The sequence below is a fragment of the Cyprinus carpio genome, chromosome B6 (genome assembly GCF_018340385.1).
Source record: "Cyprinus carpio isolate SPL01 chromosome B6, ASM1834038v1, whole genome shotgun sequence".
NCBI lineage: Eukaryota > Metazoa > Chordata > Actinopteri > Cypriniformes > Cyprinidae > Cyprinus > Cyprinus carpio.
The window spans coordinates 12,610,949-12,624,596 of NC_056602.1; the positions used below are offsets into that span (position 1 = coordinate 12,610,949).

General features: G+C 39.4%; 1 protein-coding gene across 1 annotated transcript in view; it reads left to right on the plus strand.

The window, feature by feature from the left end:
• Positions 1–11,355: 11,355 nt before the first annotated feature.
• The window catches only part of prkcaa (protein kinase C, alpha, a), a 139,367-nt gene continuing 137,074 nt past the window's right edge, over positions 11,356–13,648 (plus strand). Inside the window, exons 1-2 of the mRNA XM_042725744.1 lie at positions 11,356–11,735; positions 12,535–12,566. Coding sequence (XP_042581678.1) covers positions 11,566–11,735; positions 12,535–12,566 — 202 coding nt within the window. The 5' untranslated portion in view covers positions 11,356–11,565. The remainder of the gene's footprint in view (positions 11,736–12,534; positions 12,567–13,648) is intronic.

Sequence of the window (13,648 nt, forward strand, 5' to 3'; positions counted from 1 at the left end):
TGCCATGTCAAGCAAGCATGCTTGAACTTTTGTGACCAAATTTGTATGCTACAGTCCATAAACATTGCTCGCTGATCAGTGTTTATATGCGAATAAAATCAGAAATCATATCTGTTAATTTTGACATTTTTATGATTTCATTAGCTTTTCATCATTAGCTTTGCATTGGTATCAAAAACCCAGTCTGTGAAACCTTGGTTTAATCTAATGTTTAATGCTCTTCATGATGTTGATGACAAAGACCTAAATACACTTTCCTTCTCTTTTTTTTTTCTTGTTGTTTCTTTGTTTATACAGTACTGCTTGAAAGTTTGTTAACCCTTTACAATTTTCTATATTTCTGAACTAATATGACCCAAAACAACATCAGATATTAGAAGTCCTAAAAGTAGACCAAGAGAACCTAATCAAACAAATCAGACAAAAATATTTTCTTTGTCATTTGTTTATTGATAAAAATGATTGAATGTATCTTTTTGTGAAAAGTGAATTTTTTTGTTTTGTTTGTGAAACTGTATTACGGTATAAATAAAGGAGATCTCTGAGGACCTCAGAAAAAGAGTTGTTGTCGCTCTCTAAATCTCTAAAGAGTTTGGACTCCACAAATCCACAGTCAGACAGACTGTATACAGATTGAGGAAATTTAAGACCAGTTTTACCCTCCCCAGGAGTGGTTGACCAATAAATATCACTCCAAAAGCAACCACAAGGTTGCAAAGGACACCACACTCTTAAAATGAGATTTAGATTTTTAAAATGGTCTTCAAAATGGTTCTTTTAGGAACTGTTAACTGAAAGGTTCCAAAAATGTTTTTTTTTTCTTTGGCATCACTGCAAAAATACCCTTTTGGAACCTTTATTTGCAGGATAACTTATAAACAACTAAAGGCTTTTCTCACATTGGCTAATGTTAATTTTCATGAGTCCATAATCAGGAGAACATTGAACAATAATGGTGCACATGGCAGAGCGGTAAGGAGAAAGCCACTGCTCTCCGAAGAGAAAATTGTTGCCTGTCTGCAGATTGCCAAAGATCATTTGGACAAGCCAGAAGACTATTGGAGAAATGTTTTGTGGATAGACCAAAATAGAACTTTTTGGTTTAAATAAGAAGTGTTATGTTTGAAGAAACACACTGCATTCCCGCATAAGAAACTTATCCCATCTATGAAATGTGGTGGTAGTATCATGGTTTGGGCCTGTTTTGCTGCACCTGGGCCAGGACGACTTGCCAGACTTGTAGTATCATCACTCCTGAGAGTGGGAGTTTTCAGGAGTGATGATGTTAGTGATGGGAGTTAGAGGTGGTGTGAGGTGCTGTTTTTTCATGAATTATAGTTATCATTTTTTTATCCGCTTAGAAAATTACCACATTTTATTTTGTGTCACCATACTTACACGTGTAACTACTCATGTAACCATCTTAAAATAGGGAAAACATGGAAGTGTTTGGTGGCTTCTAAATTCATTCCTGTTTGGATCCTTAGGAATAAATGTTGCTAAGCTATCTTTTCTTTGATTTATTGATCTCTGCTAACACTGTATCTATCTGTCTCTGTCACAAAGAGATGCATTAACGAGAACACTAGTGTGCTATTTATGGAGGCTATATCTCTAACACCAAGCATTTCTGCAAACTCTGTTGATCTTCTCCTTGATTCCTTTAACTCAAATTTAAGAATGTTATTGATGATATTGCTCCTGTAATAGTCAATAAGAAAACAAGCAGACAGAAATCAGGTTGGAGAAACAGAAGTACAGAGTATGAAAAGAGAATGCAGAAAAGCTGAGCGGATGTTGCAGAAGACGAAACTTGAAATTCACTATAGCATCTATAAAGACAGCCTTCATGCTTTCAATGTGAAACTAGCCACAGCTAGACAGAGATTCTTCTCAAACCTTATAAACAGTAACTTAAACAACACTCGCACTCTTTTTGCTACGGTTGAGAGACTGCCCCCCCCCCCCAACCCCAAGTCAGATTCCCAGTGAAATGCTCTCAGACAGCAAATGCAGTGAGTTTGCTTCCTTCTTTTCCATGAAGATCATTAATATCAGCAAGGCGATTAGCACATCCTCAAGTTATGCAGAGGTCAGACAGATTTGTCCGCAATATAAAAAAGATACAATGTCTATTTTTGAAGCAATTGATAGCAAAAATTTGGAAGAAATAGTGCAGCACCTAAAATCATCAACCTGCTATCTTGACACACTTCCCACATCTTTTTTTCAAAAGTGTGCTTAACTGTTTAGAAGCAGATCTCTTAGAAGTGGTGAATGTCTCATTTCTTTCTGGGACTTTTCCAAACTCCCTGAAAACTGCAGTTGTTAAAACCCCTTCTGAAAAAAAGCAATCTTGATAACACCATTTTGAGCAATTATAGACCAATATCAAATATCCTTTTATAGGCAAAATTATAGAAAAGGTAGTTTTTAATCAGCTGAACAAATACTTAAACTCAAATGGATACCTGGACAATTTTCAATCTGGTTTCCGACTGCATCACAGCACAGAGACAGCACTCATTAAGATAATGAATGATATTCGCTTAAATTTTGATTCTGGCAAAATATCAGCGCTGGTATTACTAGATCTCAGTGCTGCATTTGACACTGTCAATCATAACATATTTCTACAGAGATTTGAAAACTGGGTCAGGCTTTCTGGGATGGTACTCAATTGGTTCAGGACATACTTAGAAGGGAGAGGTTATTATGTGAGTATAGGAGAGCATATCACTCTCATTTAGCCTGTATATGCTCCCACTAAGTCAAATAATGAGAAAGAACCAAATTGCCTATCACAGCTATGCTGATGATACACAGATTTATCTAGCCTTATCTCCAAATGACTACAGCCCCATTGACTCCCTCTGCCAATGCATTGATGAAATTAACAGTTGGATGTGCCAAAACTTTCTTCAGTTTAAACAAGAAAAAACTGAAGTCACTGCATTTGGAAACAAAGACGAAGTTTTCAAGGTGAATGCATACCTTGACTCTAGGGGGTAAAAAATTAAGTATGGAATCTTGGTGTTATTCTGGAGACAGACCTTAGTTTCAGTAGTCATGTCAAAGCAGTAACTAAATAAGCATACTATCATCTGAAAAACATTGCAAGAATTAGATGTTTTGTTTCCAGTCAAGACTTGGAGAAACTTGTTCATGCCTTTATCACCAGCAGGGTGGACTATTGTAATGGGCTCCTCACCAGCCTTTCCAAGAAGACCATTAGACAGCTGCAGCTCATCCAGAACGCTGCTGCCAGGATTCTGACTAGAACCAGAAAATCTGAGCATTTTACACCAATCCTCAGGTCCTTACACTGGCTTCCAGTTGCATCTAAGATTGATTTTAAAGTACTTTTACTCGTTTATAAATCACTCAATGACCTAGGACTGAAATACATTGCAGATATGCTCACTGAATATAAACCTAACAGACCATGGGTTCACACAAAACAAGGGGAGTCCTCTTTTAGTTTTTATGCCGCCCGCAGTTGGAATCAGCTTCCAGAAGAGATCAGATGTTCTAAAACTTTAGCCACTTTTAAATCTAGACTCAAAATTCATCTGTTTAGCTGTGCATTTATTGAATGAGCACTGTGCGATGTCCAAACTGATTGCACTGTATTTTAAGTATTCACTTTTTTTTGTGTTAAGTATTTTTTTTGAAATCATTTTCTATTTTTAACTGTCTTAAATTCATTTTAAATAAATTTTAAATCATTTTCAAAGGTTTTTATTTTTGTGATTATTTTTTTCATGACTGTTTTACTTTCTTTTATATAAAGCACTTTGAATTACCATTGTGTACGAAATGTGCAATATAAATAAACTTGCCTTGCCTTGTCTTGCCTAAGCTAAACGCTAGCATAGTGGAGCAGCGATTGAGTGCACACACTGAGACGGGAGAGGTATGTATCCACTCATCGAAGTTGAGGGAAGAACATAGTGGAATATGGAAAAACGGTGGCATTTTCCTTTAACCCTACCCATATGGTAATTACATGTTAATTAATACTACTCAGTACTTATATGTATAAATAAACTGTAACAAAGACACCTTAACATAAAGTGTAACCAGTCAATGTTTTGGAATGACCAAGTCAAAGACCGGACATTAATCCACCTGAAATATTGTGGAAGGAGCTGAAGCAGGCAGATAATAGGAGGAAACCCACCAATATCACAGAGTTGAAAAGGTTTTGTACTAAGGAATGGGATAAAACGTCTCAGGTTACGAATGTAACCATGGTTCCCTGAGTAGGGAACGAGACACTGCGTCCTCTAGGGGTCGCTATGGGGAACACCTCGTCGTGACCCGTGTCTGAAACATACAATGAAAAAACACCAACGAGTTGGCCGGTGACAGCCTCTGACGTCACTACCGGTGCGACTATAAAACAGGCACCGGGAAAACACCTCATTCACTTCTTCATCTGAAGCTTGCGTCCGAAGCATGGCAGGGAGCTAGAGGACGCAGTGTCTCGTTCCCTACTCAGGGAACCATGGTTACATTCGTAACCTGAGACGTTCCCTTTCAAAGGAACTTCCAACTGCGTCCTCTAGGGGTCGCTATGGGGAACAGTATACCCACGACCAGTGTGTATTTGTTTATACACTTCAAGCATCGCTTCCCTCAACATGAGGGGCTATTCGGGCGATTTTCATGGTAGTTTAGCAGCGCTCCCCTTTTCCAAGAAGGGTCGCCTATGAGCGTGCTACTCTGGATTCAGGAGTTCTCCTCTCATATGGGACTGAGTTCACTGTTTTTCCCCAGAGCGCTCCAGCATTATTTCCACAGATCGAGTTGATGACTGTCAAACATACTGTTTTGAGATGCACCATTCCATCTATGAGCTGCTCTATCAGAGTGCCACGAGAGCCCTTCCTTAGAACAGTATCTGAAAATCCATGCTATGATAAGAACCAGCCAAAAACATTATAGGTCGAGCACAGGAGACTGTTATGCGTTAGAGGTTTCCACCTAACCTCGATCAGGTGGAGAGCTGGTGGTTACAGGGGAATTAGGAAGGGGAGGATAAAAGCAGAAGTTAAAAATCGAGGGAACGAGTAGATACCTCAGTATCACTCTGACTTAGACGAGAACGCTGCCTCGTCTGGATCACATCCCTTAGGTTTTGCTTATCTCCTTGTGACCCACAATACCTCTTAACCCTGCCTGCAGGTGGGGGAGGAGCGCGAGTCGCGACATTAGCCTTCTGTTCCCATCTTTGATCCTCAGATCAAGACAGGCCAGGACCCCTATGTTGTTCGGGCTCAGACCTGGACCTTCGTGGAACGAAGGATCTGAAAGCAGCGGAGTCCGCCTTCGTCTCCCCTAACTTCTCGATCACCGTCTCAACGGAAATACCAAAAAGTTCAGAAGGCGAAACCTGAGCATCGAGAAGAAAGCCTTTTCTTTCTTCCCGATGTCTGCCAGGTTCATCCACAGATGTCTCTCCGCCACCACCATGGCCGCCATAGTCCTGCGCTTGGCAGAGGTGGCCTGCTTGGTAGCCCAGAGAGAGGCCTGTGGTGTGGCGCAGCTCGGCTACCTGATCAGGAAAAAGGCCTTCGCCTCTTTCCAGGTCTCTTAGCAGATCAGTCTGATATGCTTGAAGCATTTATTTTGTAATAAAGCCACAGCCTGACCTGCTGCTGCGTATGCCTTGCCATTTAAGCAAGATGCATTGCTTGAAGGGGCTTCGATGGCAAGGAGGGAGATTAAGAGAGGATGTCTCCCCTGTTGAAAGAAAGCTCTTTCTACAGGAGGCATCCTCTCATAGCAGTTTTCGTGCATTGCCTCGATGTCGGCAAAACTCTTACGCCGAAACCGATGGATGCGAGAAGAAAACTGCCTTTTTCATTTCCTTTCGATCTCTGTATGGAGATCAGGCAGAAATGGAAGGCTCACCTGAGCTGGAGGGCTATGGTCGGAAAGATAACGCTCATCCATAACCTCCAACAGCTCTACATACGCAGGGCAGGAGAATTGAGAAGGCTCAGCCTCAGCTTCTTCACCATCCTCAAATATCTCCTGCTTTTCCTGGGTAAAAACCCAGAAGAGCACTAACCTCAGTATCAGAAAGTGTTAAAGATATAACATCATCCTCCCGAGGCTCTCTCTCGTCCACCGCCATTATGAGCGCGAAAGGGAAAGTCCCTCTTTAAACCATTAAGGCAGATCCACCTGAAATTCTCACAAGCTCATTCTCCTCCGTGCCTCAGCAGTGGCAGGTCCTGAACCGCGGGAAGCAGATGGCTGCCTTTTTTTTTTTTTTTTTTTTCTCGGAAAGAGAGACGAACGAAAGCGGAGCTTTTTCCTTGAAAAAACGCTCGCAATACACGCAGATTGCCTCCTCAAAGGCATCGCGTGCGTGCTCTTTACCCAAACAAATGATGTAAAGAAAGATAGTGTGTGTCATCGGGTGTCAAATAACGCCGACACGGATGCACACATTGTCTAAATGCTTGCTAGTAGTCGCCATGATAGACAGAGAAAGAGCGCTCTTACCGGTTCTTTCAGATGCACGCCTCAAACAAAACAGTCAGTGAAGACGAAGAAGTGAATGACGTGTTTTCCCGGTGCCTGTTTTATAGTCGCACCGGTAGTGACGTCAGAGGCTGTCGCCGGCCAACTCGTTGGTGTTTTTTCATTGTATGCTTCAGACACGGGTCACGACGAGGTGTTCCCCCATAGCAACCCCTAGAGGACGCAGTTCGAAGTTCCCTTGAAAGGAAACTACAAGATGTTGTGCAGGACTGATCAGTAGTTACCAGAAGTTTAATCTGCAGTTATTGCTGAAAAAAATGGGGTCAGACCAGATAATGAAACCAAATCTGATGTTGTTTTGGGTCATATTTATGCAGAAATATACAAAATTTCAAAGGGTTCACAAACTTTCAAGCAGCACTAGAGTAAGATAATAATAAGGTATACAATAATCATATTAAAATCTATTTGATAAACAAGTTATTGGTCAAAGTTAATCTAAAAGTAATCAAAAAGCATTCCAAATACATTACCTAATATGTGTAGTCCAATTGATTGTGTTAATACATTTTTGTGATGTTATTAGTAACTAAGTTGACTAAGTTTGGTTGAGTGTTTAGTTGAGCCGCCTACAATCCGCCACATGTTCTGCACTGCTAAACACTTAATTTGTATTGCATGTTCAGTTTTAATCAAACAAAACATTATAGGTCTCCATCACACACAGTCATTGTGCTTTTATTGAGCACCGTGTGGTCTTGTGTTACTTCAGTGGCAGTTATGATTGCCACATTCATTAGAACGTTTAAACGTTGTGGGAAGTCATGGCCTAATGGTTAGAGAGTCGGACTCCCAATCGAAGGGTTGTGAGTTCGAGTCTCGGGCCGGCAGGAATTGTGGGGGGGGGGAGTGCATGTACAGTTCTCTCTCCACCTTCAATACCACGACTTAGGTGCCCTTGAGCAAGGCACCGAACCCCCAACTGCTGGCTGCCCACTGCTCCGGGTGTGTGTTCACAGTGTGTGTGTGTGTGTTCACTGCTCTGTGTGTGTGCACTTCGGATGGGTTAAATGCAGAGCACGAATTCTGAGTATGGGTCACCATACTTGGCTGAATGTCACGTCACTTTCACTCACTTTCAGTATAAATTTGAGTTGGCAAGAGATTGTATGGCAGCTATGCTCTTTACACAGTATTAAACACATTTACAATGCAGGCAAAACACTGCTGCTGCCACCAAAGTTTGATAAGGCTGAATGTCTGCATATAAACTGCTTTAATCAGCAGTAAGAAATACAGGGGAATGACAGGTTAGCAGGTAAATTAAAATGGCAATGAACACAGCTAAAAACCAATCCATCTTCTTGAACCTGAAAAAAATGGGCGTTTGCTCAAACTAACCTGGGCAGTGACTGAAACTATAGCTTAATGGAAGGGTGTAACATGAGATAAACTAGATAGTAAACATTCATGGAACTTAAATTCATTTAAACAGATTTAAAAATTGATTATGTCAGACAAATGATCAAAATGGGGTTTGAAAATGATTATAAACCATGTTTAAGCAGGTTGCTAGCATGTTTGTAGCATGTTTTAACACATTTGATAACAAAGAAGCTAGGATGCTGGGCAGGGCCAGCAGAGACGAAAGAGCTTAACTGCTGGGTGGGACCAGAGGAGATGACAGAGATTGAAATCTGGGCAGGACCAACAGAGGAAGGGCCAGAGTTGGAACCAGAGAGTCCATCCAACCTGATGGGCTGTGGTGGGCATTGGCTCAAGATGAACCCTAACAGAAAGTTGGCTATCCTCACTCTAATGCTTAAGGGTATGTTTACATGAAAATAATGAACTAAAAACTGAAATGTTTTTCCTTTACATTTTTGAACATTTTTTGCATGCAGACAACAATGTTGTATCATTTACAAAAACTTGCACTTTTTGCTTTTTCAGTCCCTCAAATCACCGTTGTTGTGTAGGTAGTCCGGGTATGGTTGTAACATGGGCTGAGTTGCAACAACACCATTTCCACATATCGGGGTAAGCTTCCTCCCCAATCTAATATGAATGTTTTTTTTTTTGCAATTTTCCAATTTTTTGACCAAAACTATATTTTCCTTAGTACTTTAACTGTTGCAGATAAAAACATGTAACTTACATTAGAATAAATAAATACATTCTTAATGCTAATTTCAAACCATTATGCTAATACAGCTAACTTAACATTGGATGACAGGGGTGGGGCAAGTTGTAACACATTGTAGCATTCCCTTACACTGAACTGAGAACTTTCATGTTGTATATTATGTAGCTTTTTTGGCAGCTCAAAGCCAAAGGAAGTGTGGGTAAAATGTACCCTATGCAGTTTCTGGATCCACCAAGCCTGCACTCTAGGGTTAAAAACATTGGGTTTTGTGAGGGAATGCAAATGTTTTGCAAGTGAACGCAAGAAATGTGAAAAATATTTTTTCATCCCACCCCAAATTTTTTCCACCACCATGTCCCTTTAGGGGCTCTGTAGACTTAAAACAAACACCCCCAAGAACCCCTCAATGCCCCCCTTTTAAAAACAATGCTTCCAGTGGTCCCTGATGTTTTCTGAATGCCCAGTGGGGGGCGGGGTGGTATCAGACATTTAGGCCTACTAATGTGCAGAAGAGTAAAAGGTTTTATTTTTTTTTTATTTTATTTTTTTTCAGTTACACTAGTTAATCCTCAAACATGCCATAAAATGTGCTAATTGCCTTCTCCGGGTGTGTGTGTGTGTGTTGTGTTCACTTCTCACTGCTGTGTGTGTGCACTTGGATGGGTTAAATGCAGAGCACAAATTCAGAGTATGGGTTACCATACTTGGCAACATGTTATGACAATGGACTACGTTTAGGGTGTTCATACAAGTGTTCGTTCCTAGGTCTGCAAACTGGGACTTTAACTCATGACACCTGAAGCACAACAGCACTACATGTCAGCACACTCCCCACAAAGCTATAGGTGCCGATGTAATTTAACATTTTAAGACTAACAATACTGTTCTGTGTTCTCATTTTTAACATAATTCATGGTTTACTAATGGTTTTGTATAATTATTAATTACGTTCTGTTATTGTCATTAAGACTATATTAAGAATTCCAATTTTGTTGAGCACACCCTTAACTTAGTCCATTCTAAGCGAAATTTGGTTTGTTTCCATTTTTCATTAAGGAAAGATGACTGGGAGGGTGAGAGCAGAAGATTTCAAAAGTCCAATAATAAGGGCCACCCTACTGTCTTTATGTCTGTTTATCTTCTCTTTCTTTATTTAGCTTTTTGAATAAAGCTTTGTCCTGATGAAACTGTGTAACAAGTTCTGTGTGTCTGAAGTGCTGGGTACATTTTGAACTACAATTAATAAAGTTTAAATATGTCTAAATATAGCCCATGACCTGCATGTCTTCGCATAAATAATTGTTTGGCTCATGACATTTTGGGGGATTGATTCCCTCCCTTATTCATATACATTTATCAGACGCTTTTATCCAAAGCAACTTATAGTGCATTCAGGCTAACATTTTTTTACCTAACATGTGTTCCCTGGGAATCAAACCCACAACCTTTTGCGCTGCTAATGCAATGCTCTACCACTGAACCATAGGAACATTTTTTCAAAATTAAAGTAGGCAGTTTCTGGCTACTAGTGTCTAGCAGAACTGCATGTTCATTGTATCAATTGAAACCCTAACATTGCATAAAATTCTTCTAAAAAGCCTTGCCAATGTTTACTCTAAAACTCCTCCTTCTTGTAAAAACACTGTCAATGTTTACCCTAAAATTCTTCCATCTTGAGAAAAAAAAAAAAAAAAAAAAGAAAAAAAAAAAAAGACAATATTCTGTCTTCGAATTTCGGCTTGCATTTCTGTAGGCACAATCTGAATTTCTGTTTATTCGCTAAACAAACACCGTCTTGGTCAGCCTGCTACAGTAGCTACACCCCAAACTCTAGGTTGCAATGTTGCCAATTTGGGGATTTTGTAGCTTAATTTAACGATTTCTCATTTGATTTTGCTCATGTTGTTGCTGCTTTTATTAATGTTTTGTGACAAAGAGCTATTTGGCTATTTTTGTTGTTGTTAAGATTTGTTTGTTTGTTTGTGATTAACAAAAGCCAGTAGACTATAACTAAAATGTTTGAAAAACATTGCCTGTGTCCCTCTCAGCTATTATCGACAACTGCGGTTAATAAAACAAACTGAATCTGAATCATACATTTGAATTTGAATGACTTTTCAATCATAATTATAAGGAAAACACATACAATAACCAATAAAGCAAAAAATGTTACTTTATATTATTTATCTCCATATTGCAAGGTCATTCGTGTCTTCATGTTTATTCTCAACTTTTACCATAATCCTTATGTCAATTCAATGAAATTAAGTAGTGATACCCAATATAAAAATACAGAGAGAGAAAAAGTGTTTTCCCCTATTTCACAACAGACCTGATCTGTCAAATGAGCTGTCATATAAAATTTTCTTGTAGCATACCCTTTAGCTATATCTTTGCTTTTCACTAAGACTTTTGCTTGTTGTGGTCTATTAGCATAGTCTTTCTGCACGAGGCAAGGATGTTTTGCTTAAGCAAATTAAGAATTGAGACTGGGGACATCATGGAGAAGACCAGCCTCCACAGACTGAGCAGCGATATGGAATAGCTGAGGATCTACAGGTGTAAAAGAAAGTGAAGGTCCAAACAAAATTGTCTTCGAAGATAATCTTGTGGATTTCTCACCGAAACTTGACCGCCGGATGACGCTCACAGCACGGGACTCATGATCCAGCGGCGCGCGCTATTATCCACTCCCAGCAGAAGGACACTTCAGTGACGTCACCTCGAGCGAGAAGGAAGCGGAGCGCTCTCTGGAAGCTGTCACACAGTAGTTGTGGCGAAAGCAAGAGAAACCCTTTCCGCACGCGCGCACCCAACTGTTGCGCTACACGGACAAACGGCACGGCAGAAAAACAACGGCATACTTATTTGACAGCAACTTTAACATACTCTGCGGGGAATTATTCTCTCCTGTTTCTGTAATGGCTGATGTCATACAAAGCAACGAGCAATCCTCATCTGACGTTGAAAATCGATTCGCCCGTAAAGGTGCTTTGAGGCAGAAAAACGTCCATGAAGTGAAAAACCACAAATTTATTGCCAGGTTCTTCAAGCAGCCGACTTTCTGCAGTCACTGCACTGAATTTATTTGGTGAGTAGATCATTTCACACACTAATTATTGCAATATCAGTATAAGTTTAAACATTATTACAGTGTTATTGTAGATCTGGCAGCTGGCCTGTTACCAGGGGTACAATTACTGTACAGACACTGGTTTAAGCGTTCAAGAAACTCACTGTTTCCACTTCCATTGTGTTCAGAAGCCACATGAATAAACACGTTTAGAGTTTACTGGACTGTCACACAGAACTGCTTCACACAGCTCATGGGCTTTAATTGCTTTCGTAATAGAAATGTCGTTTGTTTCTGGACAGAACTAAAGCTAAAGTTTAGACAGAAGTAAGTTTCAGACTACTGCAATATTCTGCCTACCTCACGTTTACGGGAATTGCCACGATTTGGGTGTGATCAGTTTGTCCAGGCTTACAGTGTGGCATTCAGCATTCAACAAGTCATTGCTTCACGCTTAATGATATTTTATTTAGTAATTTATGTGAAAACTGATGTGAAAATGTGAAAAGTAATGAACACAGCATTTTTGTATTTAATATTACATTTTTAAATTTGTTTTTGAACATGCAGGTGTGTTCTGCTTTAATGATTAAATTTATGGCTCCCTGTAAAAGTTACTGTGAAAGCACATGCCCTTTTATTGTTTTCCTATATGTGCATTGATACAAATCAAACATTAGATGCCATAGCTGTTCATGTACTTTTTAATTAAGGGTTTGCTTTTCCGTGGAAGAGAACTGATAGCTAAAAGCCCATTAAAGGATTTAGAGAGGCAGATCCCTAATGCATTTTTTTCTCTCTTTTTCCTCTTCATCAGGGGGTTTGGAAAGCAAGGATTTCAGTGCCAAGGTAAGCAGTCATACAGTAGATGGATTTGCATGTCCTGCTTATTCTCTGAACAGTCCCTTGTTTTGATCCTAACTTAAGGAGTTAATGCCGTGGTCCTTAACACAAGACATCATCTTGAAAAGTTTCCTTTCAACACACGATCATTTCAGCTGAATGCCCCAGAACAAGCAAATGTTGAAGATTGTAGTAGTAGTCAGTAGTCACTGTTTTTGGCGATAAAGGCCTAAATTAGCAGGCGAAATGTGAGCAATAATGTCTGTCATAAGCTTCTCTTAGCTGGCCTTGAGTTAAATTACTCGTTTTAAAGACAGAATCCCAATAGCTGTTTGGTACCTCAGTGACAAGCCTCTCACACAGAAGGGTGGTTCATCTACAGAAGCTACTTATATGAACCAACCATTTGAGTAACATGCTCTTTTGAATTGAATATAATTTTTTTATTAAAACTGTTGAATTTTTTGCCCACATTTTACATATGTGCGGTCACATTTGCTGTTGCTTTGCAGAATTTCCACAACCAGTTTCCCGTGAGGGCAAGGAAGTTCACTATGCAGATTTTACTCATGTTTAAAATGGTCACACAGATTTGCTACACTGACCAGCAGAAAAGCTGCTTGGTTTGAAAGTGACTTCTGTGTGAACTGTTCTTAATAGATCTCAAAGCTGTTGACAATGAGTCTTTTTAAATATGAAATGTCGCTGAAATTTAAATCTTAAAACGTAATACTTATATATAGAAGGAGCTAGCAATACACAAAAATACAGTACAAAACACTAAAATAATGCAATAAACATCCATTACAAGATAAGATGTAAAAAAAAACCCTAATGTACACAACCAATACGAAAAAAAATAAATAAGAAGAAAGTTATCTTTATTTTACTGTTAAAACTTTTATTTGATTTTTTTATTTTCATTTTTCACAGTGCTACTGTACACATGCAGTGTGGTCACATACATTAAGTTTTCATGTGTTTTTAGTGATTGACACTACCTAGCCTACCTAGCCTTGAATCAATATCAAGGCCAAAACATGAGAAAAAAAATCTGAAAGTCTACTGATTTTCATTCTATATTCTTG